The 16,063-nt window shown below is 37.8% G+C and overlaps 1 protein-coding gene and 1 long non-coding RNA gene across 3 annotated transcripts in view; one reads left to right on the forward strand and one right to left on the reverse strand.

Annotated features, from left to right (window-relative positions):
• LOC307183808 overlaps nucleotides 1–16,063 on the reverse strand; it is a 145,297-nt gene that overhangs the window by 127,502 nt on the left and 1,732 nt on the right. The gene's annotated exons all lie outside the window — the stretch shown is intronic.
• ITGA1 (integrin subunit alpha 1) overlaps nucleotides 7,668–16,063 on the forward strand; it is a 173,569-nt gene continuing 165,173 nt past the window's right edge. For both annotated transcript variants that reach the window (XM_079916898.1, XM_079916899.1), the window contains exon 1: nucleotides 7,668–8,912. In XM_079916898.1, the coding sequence (XP_079773024.1) occupies nucleotides 8,852–8,912 (61 nt within the window). In that variant the 5' untranslated portion in view covers nucleotides 7,668–8,851. The remainder of the gene's footprint in view (nucleotides 8,913–16,063) is intronic.

A 16,063-nucleotide genomic window follows, 5' to 3' on the forward strand; every position in this document is an offset into this window, starting at 1 on the left:
TAGTTTGACTCATCAAGCTTTTTGAATATGAATATTAATATTTTTCACCAAATATTGAAAGTTTTCAGGCATTATTTCTTCAGATATGCTCTCTGGACTCTCTTCTTGCCTCCTCCTTCTGGGACTTCCATCATGAGTATGTTGGCACACTTGGTGGTGTCCCACAGGTCTCTGAGGCTCTATTTATTTTTCTTTATTTTATATTTGTTGTTATTGTTCTGTTCCTCAGACTGGATAATCTCTTTAAGTTCAATGATTCTTTCTTCTGCCAGTTCAAATCTGCTATTGAGCCCTTTTAGTGAATGTTTTATTTCAGCTATTATATTTTTCAATTTCATAATTCCTAATTTTTAATAACATCTATCCTTTATTGATCCTCTATATTTAATGAGACATCATTCTCATACTTTAATTCTTTAGACACGGTTTCTTTGATTCTTTGAATAATACATTTTATAGTTGATTTAAAGGTTTTTTCTAGGAAGTCCAACATTTAGGATTCCTAAGGATGGTTTCTATTGTTGCTTTTTTCCTGTGTTTATGTGTCATTTTTGGTTGAAACTGGACATTTAAAATATTATAATATGGTGGTTCTGCAAACTACCTCACTTTCTAGGGTCTGTTGTTATTGTTGCTGTTGCTGCTGTTGCTGCTACTGCTGCTGTGTGTATTTGCTGAGTGATTTTCCTAGACTAATTCTGTAAAGTCTTTGTTTTTTATGGCTACTGAAGTCTCTGGTTGGTTAGCTTAATAGTCACTTAATGATTAAATGCAGATTTCTGTTTAATACCTTGAAACATCAAGTCTCCCAGCCTTTGCTGAAGGGCTCTCTCTGCATGTTAGGGTGCATCTTCAACGCTCCACTGGGCAGTTTACAATTCTGCCTTAGCCTTTACTTCCTGACTGCACAGATTCAAGGTCAGCCAGAGGTGAGAGATTAGAGTCTTCTCAGGTGTTTCTGGAGCATACAAATAGACCTGCACAAGCACATGTCCCATATTCTCAGAAATACGTAGAACTTTTTCAAAGTTCTCTATGAACATCTTATTCTCTAGTTTTTTCTTTTGCATTTTCATCAGCCTCTTGTTAGCCCTGACTGGTATTGCTGCCTCAAGCCACTGTTGTGTGAAACGATGGCCAATGATTTTTTTTTTTTTTTTAACAAATGCCTTTGGAATAGGTTTACTTTCACAGAGCTAGCTCTGAATCAAGGCAAATAAAGACAAATCTTGAGAATGGAACTTTTCAGGAAATTGCCATTCAGGTCAACTAGTAACGATTCTCTTGGGTTAGGGATTTTGGGGAGGTCCAAACCTGTTCTGCCACATACAGTGGCTGCTAGACTGCCAGTTTTCAGTTACTCTAGTTGTGAGGCCATTTGCTTTCAGAATACCACAGAGCTGGGACGAAGGGGATGGAAATAGGGAAAATTAACATGCCACAGAGTTTGCTGTCTTTTTAAGGTTCAGTTGTTTTTCTTAATTAAAAAAAAAAATTGCAACTCTTTAATTCCAGAATGCGGAATAAGTTGATTTTGACAATTTTTGCCGAAGTTCTCATGGCCTTTATGAAGGAGCAGAATTTCTGAGATACTTACTCTATAATTCCAGAAATACTTCTCCCTTCTTGTTTGTTTGAATATTGCACAAACATGCCTATTACTATAGTTCACACAAAATGAGTTTTTCATTAAGACATTTTCATGGAATAAAAATACCATTTTTACTCAGAAGAGTTAACTTTGATCACCACAAAGTAGAAAATTCTGATTCACTTTCCGTAACTTCTAGTGTTATAAAATACAACAATCTCAAAACTAAGTATTATGGAGATGATAAGGAAAATCTAACTATTGTTACTCTAGGTAGATTGAATTTATATCAAAATATCTTATTCTACTTGCATTTGTATGTTTTTGGCAGGGTGGTTATTGTAAAAATGTGTTATAAGATCGTAAGAGATTAACATTCTTTGTAGTCGTTCTAGGCCCTGTTCCACCACCTCAGGATCCACCAATTTCTCTGCATTCTTATATCCTTTACAATTCTTTTTTCATCCAAGGAGTTCAACACTTTCTGTAGATCTTATTTAAAGGAAAATTCATTCTTTTGGTCATATATTCTTCTTTTTTTTTTTTTCTCAGCAAGCATTAAATTTAAAAAACTTTCAAAAGTCATTCCCAGGAAAAAATAAAAGAGAAGAAAACACTGAATTACTTCTCTATATATTAGGGGCTTGAGAGAGAAATTTAGTCTCATAAAAATAGTTTCCTCATTTCAGTGATTATGGAATTCTCCCCTGCAATATACACATATAATTGTTTAATTAACCTTATCATTTCTTTTTTAGCCTTACTAATACACTTAATATTACAATTACTTGTCCCATTACATTTTACGGCTCAGATACATTTAGCCGTAAGTCCATAGTAGGTACCTTTGTAGCACATTTGGACCAAAATGAAAGAAAAATCAGGGCAGATCCTGGTATTTATGGCCTTAGTTTTGAATTTTCTAAGCCTTCTGGTTCCAACCTTGCTCCACAATGCTTCTGTCTTCATTGCTTACTCACACTTAGCTGTTCCTTCTTGCTCTACCCCGGCAACTTTAGTGGCTTTTAACTCAAAATCTCTGGCTCCATCCTCTTGGCTGCCCCCAGTTTCCTTTCCTGGAGGGGGATCAACTAGTCATGGCTATCTTTCATGAAAAGCCCCACACGTCCTCTTTCAGGGCAGGGCCTTTAAAAGCAGTCCTCACCCCACAGAACAAAGACTTGGATGATTAGGAGTTCATGGCTGCCTTCATTCCATTGATCTACTTTGGGACCAAAAAGATTAAAATGGCCAATATTGGTAGTATATCTTTACTAATATTTAAATGCGTATTATATGGTGTCCAACTGGAGTATTTAAAACTTCTTTTAGGCATCATGATAAGTGGCTTCATTTTCATCTTCTTCAAACTTTAAAAGAACCACCGAATATTACTCTTCTAGGCTATCCGTGTTGTTTTGTCAGACAAATGTCCACCTTTATCCTAATAGTGCATGTAATTGTATTTATCGATAATAAATAACAATAAATTTCCTTAAGGAAGGCACTGCATAAAAATTTAGGGGATAAAAGTTTCACAGTGTGCTTCATGGCTTTCATATATTTCATCTCCTCTAATATATTTCAAAATTAGATCAAATGAAGCCACTTCAGGAAACAAATAAGAGAAGAAAATTAGAGTAAAAAACATGTTTGAATATGTCACTCAGAACTATGAAAATATTCTATGCTTATAAGAATTCCATATTCCTTGGCATCCTTCCAAGATTCTTTCACATCTGGTCACAACCTCACTTGCCTTTCCTAACTTCTATTCCATTCTATTCATCCATTTCATGCTGCCTGTGTCTAGAATGACCATGACCCTCCTTCCATCTATGAAACCTTTGCCCATTTCCTGCAAGGCTAAATTCCAGTGCCACCATCTCTTTGAAACTCTGTCTTTTTCCTCCCGTTGATTTTACCCTCTATTCTAGGGTTCATCAGATGCAATTAGAAATATCTTTCTATGCATATATTTAGGTAGCTTGTGAATTTTCTTGAGGGTAGGGCCACACACTTCAACATCTCTGAATCTGCAGGACCCAGAAGACTTCCTGCTGCACACAACTAATTCCATAAATGTTGGAATGAATGAATTACATGAGGGCAGATGTTTGCAGGCAATAAAAATGACTAATTGACTGTCTTGATATAGATTATAGTCTAGTAAAGCAGATGAAAAATAGCCACATAATTTGTAAAATAATTTACTTATTATTTCAGAGCCAAATAATAGACACTCTTTCTCTTGATGTATTTATTTTTATACATACATATCTAGTGACCCAGTCCTATTATAAGAAACACCTATCTTCCTGGTTTGATGACTAACTTATCATTTACTTGCTATAATCCTGGGACTTTAGAGTCCATCTCTGATTTAACTTTTTAGAAACTGGCTAAAGAAAAATATTTAAATCAAGTTGCTCAAATAATTCTAGAATTGCCTAATATCTTAAAATATAATTAACTCACATTTCAAATTAAGGGATCCAGCAACACAGCTAAAATGTTACTGCTCCTGAGTACTGGTTATTCTGAGTCAGAGAGTGCCACAAAGTGAATATTCCTGCCAGGGCACCACCCCGGCACTCCCTCTCCCACTGTAGTCTTACTGTCTCACTTATGTTGAAGTCTGCCAAGAAGTTTTAGAGAAGTTTCCTACAGTGTTAAGATCTGTCCCTCACCAGGATTCTGAAGTCAGACTTTTTTCATAAGTACCCATTGCCCAAATGTCTTTGGACCAGGTTTCTGGCACAGACTTATCCAGGAAATAGAGCGGGAGGAACACCTATTTTATATTTTAAGTGAAAAAACATTCACACAAGAACATTGCACAATAACAACAAAAAAGACTGGTCGGTGATGAAGTTCAAGCCCCACATCATTGTCATCATACATACAACTTTATTTTGGCCAGAGAAGAAGCAATCATGGGTTCTTAAGTTGAAGCAGCAACAACTAATGTGGTAATTTCACAAGACTGCTTAATTTAACAGGCTTAAAATGAAACACATGAATGTTAGAATTGAGAACAAAACTGCCTATTTTCTGTTCCTACCTACAAGTGAAAAAAATTAATGGACAGCAGATTTTCAGTAGAAAAACAAGTGTTCTACCCATTTTTGCCTCTGCAGAACATAGCCCTGGAGTCTGATACATAGCAGGAACTCAAAAATTATTGAACTAGATTAAGCTGCCCATATGGGTTAGCGCCGTGAGTTAGTATCATTGTCTTGGAGTACATTACCCTGAATACATACATAGTAAATTTTAAAATCTGAATCATCATGAAATCTTTGTAAAAACAGAAGCAGCTCAGGACAATACCACCTACCCTAGAATCCTCAGAGTCAAAGAGGGAGAATGAAAGCACACTTTGAGGATACCTTAAAATGTATTTAAGACCTCACATTTAACTTTTCAAAACACATCATTTTGTATTTTTCTTGTAAAAATATTATTTTAACATACAGTAGTTTAAAAATTATTTATTATTAAGTAAAAGTGACACCACCCTCCTACCCAGATGGGGATACCTTATTTATGCTGTGGCCTTGGGAATCCATGATTTTACTACCAAAGAACCCTGGCTTACACCAGAAGCAGAACTCTAGACTCTCTTTTATTCCCAACCCCTTAATGAATTTTTTCTTCTCTTGTTAAAAAAATAATAAGAATAATCTTTTGACAGCCAGCTAATTTGAAAAGCAAATCCTTGCTAATGTCATAAAAGTTTCTGATATCTTAACGTATACCCATTTTATAGGGGTATCTTCAAGATAATTTCCTAATCCAAAGTAAATATTCTGAAGGTGAAGATTCTAGAAACAATAATAGGAATTGATGGAAATGTTTTTAGCCAATCACTAAAGTTCCCTTTCTGATGCTCATCCAATTACATCACTTCCTATAGAGCCCACCACACAGAGGCCCCACCCTATGTTTCCACTGTCAATCTAACACTAATTCTCCTACTACTGGGAAGAATGATCATTTCTACTAAGCATTTACTGTACTTTAGGCATTGTGCTAAATGCTTTGTAGGCTTCTCTCACTTAATCTTCACAACAATCTTCAGAAAAAGGCAATATTTTCATCCTCATTTTCCTTCTGAGAAAACTGAGGCTTAGAGACACTAGATAATTCTTCCCAAATCACACAGCTACCACCTGGAACCATGGTGGTTCCAGGACTTGAATCCATGCAGTCTAACTCCAGAACCTACCATAATCTTTCTCATTATATTAGATTAGCTCCAAGGAGAATACTTTGGAATGAAGTATCTGTTTCTGTTTTTGAGATTATTGGTCAGTAACCCCAATTACTTTTGCCTCATTTCATAGACTCTACTTTCCAAATTCTTAATCAGTTCAGCCTCTAACCTCTCAGTGTACTTTTAATTTTCACCCATATTTCCAAACTCTAAAAGAGATCTGATCAGATTAGGTCTCACTTAAAATCGAAAAGTACACAGTATAAAGTCTAGAGCTTAGCATTAGCCATCAAGTGACCTTATTTCATTACTAGTTTGTGACCACAGCTTTTATCTTCTCTAAGTCTCAGTTCACTCAATGGCATGTCTTTCTGTTAGTCAGGATAAAACTGGTTAAGAAAATAGGTTTCCTGACACTGATTTGTGTTTAGATTTATTGAAATTCAGAAAATGAACACTTATTCTAAATTTACTTCTCCAGCAATACTTTTCTACATCTGCATTGATTTGACATGAAGAAGATCAATAAATATAGCCATAAGATTCATAACACATATGAAAATTAACTTCAGCCATATGTAAATCTTAGAGGAGATTTTTAAAATATTTAAATTCAAAGTATTTATTAACGCTCCCAAAGAAAGGTAAAGTTCACTGTAGTGAACTACAGTAACTACAGCCTTGATTATAAGTATGTTTTAATCCTACTTTATTTCAGTAAGATATAATTTTACAATTTCTCTTTTCATTTTTTATAATTTAATATACTGCAATTTTCTATAATTCCATATACATACATGCATGTGTATATATGTGTACATATATGTATATGCACACATAGACACACACACATACACTATTACCTGTTTTTGAAAACTCTGAGCAATTTTGAGAAATATTTTTAGGAAAATATGATTTTTTAACGTCTAAGCGTAAGTCAATTAATCAGAATTTACTGATTATTGTGCAAAGCCCTTTGGGTCATACTGAGAAGCATAAGACATAAATGAAACTAGAGACAGAGAGGTGAGATATACACAGGAAAGGCATTCTGTGGCAGAGCTTTCCCAGACAGGGGAGCAGCAGGAAGCACATTGATGATATCAAGTTAATGAAGATGGAGAGACTGGAAAGCCAAACTGGGGTACTGAGAGCACTGAATGCAGGCAAAGGAGCCCAAGTAAAGCCAAGTGGGACTGAACAGTGTCCCAACACAAGGCAATTTTTCTAGAGACTTATTTCTGCAATTTTGAAGACAGGACTAAGAAATGAAAATATGAGAGCTAGAAACAGGCGGAAACAGGGTTTTTAATATACTTACTAAGTAGTGAATCACTTCAAATTCATAAATTAGAAGAACAATTCTTTGGCGGATAGGTCCTTTTCTGAGATTTGATGGCCTTCAACCTTTCACCTCTGCCCACCCTACTTCTGATCTTCATTAAACTTTTAAAATTTTGTCTTCTCCAACTTTTAGTCCCTGCAATCTTCTATTTGGCAATCTATTCAATCATCCTTGTGGTTTTCCTCTCTGCCCTTCCCTTGGATTCTCTGTACTGTGTCACCTGTACTGTGTTCCAGGCAATGAGTCCTCCTTTGGGTGGCACTCTTGTCCTGCCTAGCCCTAGACCTGCTAGACAGAAACTTTCAGTTAGTAATTAGCTGAATTGAATTGAATCGAATGGAGTTGCATAGAATTGAGTCCCTCCACCACCTGTAAACACAAATCCACTCATCCACTCCTTCCCCTTCTTTGAAATTCTCAAAACCACTAAAACACAGCTGATTTTATTAAAAACAGCAAGTATTCGGTCAAGCTAACATGTAGTTGTGGCTCTTGACTCAAAGGATGTACAACTCACAAGACAAGGGAAGCATTGCAAACTCCTAAGTGGCCTGGGTCTCCCAGCGTTTTGATGGGCCAACTTATCTTCCCAATTCTCAGTTCCCCAGAGTAGTGGGAGCGAGGAAGGAGGGAGTAACATGCAACCGACTTAATGCACTCTTACTTATAAAAGTCTGTAGCAACAAGAAATAAAACAGTGCCCTAAATTCTTTATTAGATTCAACTTCCAGTGTACAAACATCCTAATTCAGATTAAACAAAATTGCCCACAGACATTCCATTTCTAACGAGACTGTTTTCCTCCCTTCCTTCCCCTCCCGCTTCTCTCTTGCATTTCTTTCTTTCTTGTTTTCCCCCAGTCTTGGTTCTCCTTTCCCCCAGCTGATCACAGTCTTCCCAAAGAAAAGCCTCCCTGTGACCACGAATCGCCATAAAGGAAGGAAACCCTCCATAAGTGAAAGCCAAGCCCTCAGCGGGGCGTGTCGGGGTGGACGCCCCCACCCACTATTAGTGTGAGAAGGCTGGACAGCGAAGTTCAAGTGTCCACAGGAGAGGCACGGGGGTTACCAGATCTGCTCACTTGCATAAACGGACCTATCCCTTCTGCGCAATCGGACCCCAGGAAAGCAGCCTCCCTTTGAGGGCCTAGGAGCACGGCACTTTGAAAGTGCCCTCCTTGCCCAGACCCCGGGAGAAGTGAGGGGTGCGAAGGCGGAGCCACTGGGCTGGAGACACCCTCCGAAGGTCCGGCCCTCGGCTGCGTTCCTACTACCTTAGGGAGTTGGCGCGGGGAGCGGAATCACCCTGTCAATGAAAGGCAGATGTCCCTTTAAGGTTTGCTTCGCAGCTCGTGGACTTTAGCCTAAACAAGGACCCGCGAAGCTGGCTTTATTTGTCCATGTCTCGGACAGAGCCTGGGAGGCTGCCAGTGGGATTTCAGAGACCAAGAGTGCGAACGGCGGGGAGATGTGGCAATCCCTCTGGGATGCGAGAAGCGTGAATCGAACTTAGAGGGGCTGGTCGAAAACACAGGAAATCGCTGTACTGCTCCCAGGCGCCGGGGCCAACGGGGCCAGCGACTGAGACCCACGGCGGCGGGCGGAGTGGCCCAGAGCAACGCGGCTCCAGCGCGTGGTTTCGCCGAGTCCTTCCCTCCGATCCAGTGCGTCCCCCGGGCGCTGCAGCCGCTCCAACTATGGACCCCCGGCGCCGCGCCAGCCCAGGGATCTCTGTCGCCTGCTGCTGGCTCCTCACCGGTGAGTGACCCTGCTTTTCTCTGAGCATATCCTGAGCTCGAGACTCGAGACTAGGGGCTTAAAGTGGGGAGGGAGGCATGCAGAGCTTCGGCCCGGAGGGGAGAACGGAGCGCGGATCCACTTTCCGGCGCTCCAGGTACTCTGGGCAGGTTGGAGTACAGAAAGCAGTTTCTGCGTTTGGGTTTTGTTATGAATTACGTTTGTTGTCGTTTCAAAACCTTCCACCCCAATGTTAGGCGGGAGCGGTGCTGAAAACTTTACAAGGTGGAACTGACTTTTCAAATTAAAGTTGTTTTGACAATATACGTGGTATTTTAGGACTTTGCTGATAGCTTCTACCTTCCTTTTCTTTTCTTTTTTTTTTTTTTTTTTGAGGGAGGTAACTATCGGGCACCTGATTTATAATATGCAAAGTTCCTACCCTCAGGTTGCTCAAGAGTGGGTATTATTCATTTTCTTGCTGTCAGATACTCAAGATATTTTCTGCTACAAAATGAGGAAAGGGAAGAATGCAAGGTGAAGTTGCCTCTTGTCTCGAAATGATGTTTCTGTGTTAAGACCCAGGAGAAGGAACCTATTGAAATTGAGGAAGGAATAGTGAACATTTACTTTGTAAATATCACACAGCCGACTAAATTTTTAAATGCAAAATATCGTATTGTTACTTGTGCATAAATAGATATCTTTCAGGAGAGACAAACACAGTGGAGATGCAAAGTTACGTTCAATTTAGAAAAAAGGTTGAATCGTAGCATTTTCTAAGATTTTCCAAATGATTAACCCGTGGTCAGATCTTTTTTACCAGTTACTGACTGAGAGGGAAAAGTTGCAAGGGTGAAAGAAAGAGAAGGCAGATAGGGTGAAGCTTTGTGTGAAAAGGGCCAATAATCCAAACAGTGGCAACTTCTGAACCACTTTACAGCCAGTGAATGGTTGACCTTATCAGCCACCGTCACTACCCTTTACATGTGTTTGACCTATGACTCCTCTCCAGCTCAAATTTTTTGGAGGTTGTTTGCATTATTTTCTTGTTGTTGTGCAAAATATGAATGGTTTACTAACTACTCAAGTTGTACCTTTTTCATTTTACTAAATAAGCAGTCACTAATGCAGAAATGATCAAACGAGGTCTGCATATCCTCTAAAAAGACAATGAAACTTGAAAAAACAGAAACAAATTATAATTTCTTATACATATATATATATATATTTTAAATTCAACTACTTTATTTCCCCATGCCTAAAACAGCCACAAGTTGTATACTGTGGGTTTTCTGCAATTGTTGGGGGGTAATAAACCTTGCTAAATCCAAGAAGGAACTTAAAGGAAAATAATGCATACACGTTTCTAAATTACATTTAATTCTCTTTTGTGTGTGTATATATGTATTATATCTATATCTATACACATATTATTCAATCATATTGAAATTTAGAGTTTAAAGTTATCTCAGAATCAACAGGTTCCTTATATGTGCTATATTTATGCCCATTTCACAACACAATAAGGATCTGAAATTTGACTTCTTCCTTTCCTTTGTTGGTTACCCTGTCAGTCATCATGTTGTCAGCTTCCTAACAAACTTCTCATCAATTCATAGAGTCCACAACTAATCTGGGGTCTTATCACCATACCCACCCTTGCACAGTACTGCAGAACTCATCATCTTGTCTTCATTCTGAACTTCACCTCTAATTCATCTTCCTAATACATAATTTTCATTATACCTTAGTCTTTAGTCAAAAATCTTTGGCGGTTCTTTGTTATCTTTCAGATAAAATCGAACATTCTCAACTGACCTTTCAGGGTCTGCCCTAATCCAGCACCCTCTGTCTCCTACTATGCCTCTATCAGTTTCCTATTACTGTTGTAAAAAATTGCCACAGATTTACTGGCTTAAAACAAGACAAATTTACTATCTCACAGTTATGTGGGTCAGAAGCCTCACTAGGCTAAAATCAAGATGCAAGCAGGGCTGCATCTCTTCTGGAGGCTCTAGGGGAGAATCCATTTCCAGGCCTTTTCCAGATTCTAGAGGCAACATGCATTCCTTGGCTTGCAGCTCCACTTTTCATCTTCAAAGCCACCAAAGTAGCTTCTTCAAATCTTTTCCTGTGACTCTGCTTCATCATCACATCTCCTTCTTCTCTGACTCTGACCTTATTTCCTTCCTCCTATTAAAATCCTAATTACTTTGGGCTCACCTGAATAATCCAGGATAACCTCCCCATATCAAGATTCTTAATATAATCATATCTGCCAAATCCCTTTTGCCATATAAGGTAATATATTTGCAGGTCCAGGGATTAGGAAATGAAGATATTTGAGAGACCATTGTTCTGCCTACCAAAACCTCTGAACACAAACTGCCCCTGATAGGCAGTCCCACTTCCTTATTTCCCCCTAATCCTCATCTTACTACTGCACACGTAATCTTGTTTTCTGCATCTAGAAGAGCACTCCACCCTTCTTTCTTACCACCCCCTGCCATCTAAACAAACTCCCCCCAGTCTTCAAAGCTGGGTTTACATCCCTACAACCACCTACCCAACAAACCATCCCAGTAAACTTCCCATTATATTTAGAACTGCCTTGTATTAGCTTTTCCCAACATTTAAAAATGATTCATCAAGAAAGATGCCCTTCTCTAAGTCCAAATGAAGTCTTTATTGTTAATTTTTAAGCTTTTTTAAAATTAATTTATTTTATTTATTTTTGGTTGTGTTGGGTCTTTGTTGCTGTGTGCGGGCTTTCTCTAGTTGTGGCGAGCAGGGGCTACTCTTCGCTGCGGTGCACAGGCTTCTCATTGCGGTGGCTTCTCTTGTCGCAGAGCACAGGCTTCAGGTGTGTGGGCTTCAGTAGTTGTGGATCACGGGCTCAGTAGTTGTGGCTTGCAGGCTGTAGAGCACAGGCTCAGTAGCTGTGGTGCACAGGCTTAGTTGCTCCACAGCATGTGGGATCTTCCCGGACCAGGGCTCGAACCCGTGTCCCCTGCATTGGCAGGTGAATTATTAACCACGGCGCCACCAGGGAAGCCCTTTATTGTTATTTTATATATGTCAAAGTCCCAGCAAAAAAACTAGTGGCATATATAAAGGATTTAACCGAAAAAAATTAAATCAAGGGACTGCTGGCAGAAGCATATAAAGGAACTGACAAAAGATGGCTGGAGCATGCAGAATGAGCAATAGTAGAAAGAAAGTACCTGAAGCAACATGAGAAGAAAAGCCACTGCCGTTCCTAGGCCTGAGAAGGCAGCGGTGTCAGCTTGACTGTGAACTCTGGCTATGGGAGGGGGACCACTGGACAGGAGCTGTGGCCATAAGAAGAAGAATGCAGCTAGTGCCAAAGTTGAAGCACAGCAGGGAGAAAGCAGGGGAAATGAATACCCCTGCTTTTCCTTCTACCCCCTAATGCCTTGCCTGGCCATCCCATTGGCCATGTCCAAATGGCAGAATTCAAACTCTCAGGGGACAAGGGTCAAGACAAACAATAACAGAGAAATACTAGCACAACTTATTGCTGAAAGGCACATATTTTCTGAGAATGTATTAGGTAAGAGGCCCTGTGCCAAGAATTTTGGACATATTACATTTTAATCTCAAAAAAGGGAAAATTCTGGAACTATTATCTGTATTTTAGAGATGAACAAACCAAAATACTAAGAGGCTAATTTGACCAAAGTCACCCAATTAATAAACCGCAAAGCCTGTTCAGATCTCTCATGCTCTGAAATAATATACCAGGCTGTCTAAATGTAAGTCCATTTCTCTCTTGCTCAGCCCTCTAAATGTTAAATCCAAGCATAATTGTCTAAAAGACTTTGATAAAGATCTAATTAATGGTGAAGTGAGTCTGTTATTTCCATGACTTTTAGGTATATAGTGAAATTAGATGATGTCCCTCCCTACATTAATTGTAAGTCAAATAAGACTACTATCTCTGGTTATTAAGAATACAAATATAGAATTATCCCTAATTGAGTTATATATCTTTCCTCCCTAGAAACATTTTAGTTAGCCTGAAAGCAGGAGTCTTCTTTTGTGACTTTTTTCACAGGCAAGATTTCCTATTCTAAAAGAAGTGAGCTAATGGCTGGATATGGAAGGAAGTCAGCCACCTACCCATAACAAAGAAATGACCTCCAATGACACACAATGGAAGACAGTGAATATATTTAAGTCAATATATGATGTCTGGAAAGGCAGCGATAAATTCATAGGAATTTTGTTTGTTTAATAAATAGGCAGTGACAGTAGCAATAAAATATACATGCCAAACTAGTTTGCCTATTTTTCTTCCCTGCTGTCATGATGCTATTTTGATGCATGAGCTCTTGGACCACCACTTATAACTGTGGATCTTACTTCCTTAGATGGATGTTCCTCTACCTGTGTTCCAACACCTAAACCCAACAAACTTCCCACTGGATTAGAACTTGCTGAATTTTAATATGCCCCTTAAGTATTTCATAAAATAAAGGAGCTCATGTTTTAAATATATTCAGAAAATTAGGCATCAAAATGCTATTCTTTACCTACACTGCTCTTCTGTGGTATGAAATACAAAATAGTGTATCTGAATTCATGTTAGGAAATTGAGATGAAAGATATTTGGAACTGTTGTCACAATGCTAAAGTCAGAATACGTTGCCTATTCAGAGTGGTCTGTGACTGGAGAATTGTATTCGCTCTCAAAGCAAGTACAGTAGAGTATCAGCAGATGTAAATGAGCTGAATATATTCTCATCCTCATGATTATTAAGCTTCTTTCAGCTCCTCTATTGTGCCAGCTCCTCTGCAGTCTCCAGGCTTTTGCATAAGCAGTTACACTGCTACTGGTCCTCAAGTCCCCATATGAATGTGATTTCCAAGAACCCACTGGAGTAGATTGGACCCCCTCCCCCAGAGATTTGTAGGCCCTTAGCACTTTTGCTTCTACAATATACCACATATTAAAATTAAACATCTAACTGTCTGTTTTCCCAGCTCCCTGTATGCTCTGTGAGGATAGGGTCTTTGTTCATTATCTCTACCATCTTAGAATAATAGTCACTTGAAAATTTGTTATTGAACGAGTCACAAAAGACTAGACTACAGACAAACTCATAAAATACTTAAGGGGTCAGGTTGTCTCTTTTAATTATATCCCCACCTGGAATATTTCCATCTACCCATATTTATATCTAACTGAATGGAAGACACCATCAACTGAATGCTGCACTGTTATTTTATGTACTATTAAGAAAGAAAAGTACTGCCAATCCGATTATAATTGCTAAATGGTTAGATGCCGTCAAGTTTCAAGAGATGTTGAAATGTGGGAAAATATACATCTGAAAATTATAATAAATAACATGCAGTATATCTACATGCAATTTTCTATCACGTTTCTTTGTACTTTTAAAACATGCATCATAAGATTTCAGACACACTCCTTCTAGGTACAAAGATATGAACATTGTCCCCCTTCTCAGTTCTCTTCCAGAGCCAAATCTGTATCTAATTGAGGGGATAATTGCTCCTCTGGCACCAGCAACCTCACCAGATCCCAAGAGCAGACCTTCCTCTAAATACTCTCCCTTTAAAAAGGAAGCTTCAGGAGGAGAAAGGTGACAGTAAAAGTAATAAAAAAATGTTCCAGGTCACAGGATCAATAACGCTAGTTTTGGCAAGCTTAACGTCTCTAATATTCTATCATATTGGTGGTTAGAGCTAGGGCCATGTATATTTGAAGGGACCTAATTTTTATCTAACGTCTTCTATAACTTAAAAGGAAGATGAAAAAGTCAACTAAATCTTAAAAGGAGATTACAATATATGTACTGGTTAGTATTAAGAATTCATTTTATGTGCAAAAGCATTAATATTGTTTTATCCAAATGTAGAGCTCTATAAACAAATTAAGTGAGAAATCTGATTTGAAAAATCATTATAATTCAAATATTAAAAGGAGTGAAGACATATGCTTTTTTCTATGAACTATCTGAGATCTGCTGAAATAAATGTAAATTCTTAAATTTAAATAGGACACTTAAATCAATCACATTAGAACCTCAAATGATTAAGATGAATGGTCTGCATATTTTATTATAAATCCTATACTATTAATACAAATTACAATGTACTTTCAAAATTTTCTTATTAACTATATACTTTTAGTTTGCCAAGTACTACAGTTTGAAAATGCATGGGTATTGACCAGTTCCTAAAATTATATATTTTATTGTAATATTTTTAATAAAATGATCCAGTACTGTACAGAGATTCATACAAACAGGAACATCCCCACACACACACTTTTGTTGATAAAATTATTTATTTGGTAGGAGCTTTGTATTATTCTGTGACAGTTGCAAGTAAGTAGTTTTAATTACAGGAATTTAGATAGTAAGTGAGTACAGCAAGTTCCTTTAAAAAAGAAAAAAAAAAAACCTTTCCCTTTTCCCTTTCACCATTTTGCCTGAATTCGCTGAATAGCCCTCCCTGTTGACCACTAACTTTGCCTGTGGAGGTCACATAGGCATCTTTGTACAATCTAAGGTTAGCACATTCTCTCTAAATAAACTATTGCTATTTTCACTAGATATTTATAATCAGAGTGCTAGCTATTTATTTTGTAAAGATCATTTTCCAAACCAAGTATAATAAAACTAATTGTCATCATACATTATTTTTGAACATTTTAAGACCTTTTCCTCGTTAAGATGTGTTTAAAAATTAATCATTTTCTTATCTATGCATGGATTATCTCAAAAAACTGAAAAAGGTTTACAGAAACTTTAAGAGTAATCTTTTTAAATTGTTAGTAACATTATAAAACAGAATGTGACTTCTTAATTTTAGGATATCAGTGATAGACAAATCAAAAACTCTGAATTAAAGGAGAAATAAAGCTTGTAAAGCCATGTCTTGGAAGCCTTGAATGCCAGGGAATTTGGATTTTAATTAATAGGGAATGAGAACCCCAAATAACTCGAAAGTGTAATGACTGATCTAGAAAGACTAAGTTATAACACAAAATCTAGGAGAAAAACACCTGATCATTCAACAAGCTCAAGTTACTAAAAAGAAAATTCTATTACAGACGTTTCAGATTAAATGATAATTCTGTGAAAAGTTTTGTAGTATGTTCAATCACTGAAGCACAT

This window comes from Stenella coeruleoalba (genome assembly GCF_951394435.1).
Source record: "Stenella coeruleoalba genome assembly, chromosome: 3".
NCBI lineage: Eukaryota > Metazoa > Chordata > Mammalia > Artiodactyla > Delphinidae > Stenella > Stenella coeruleoalba.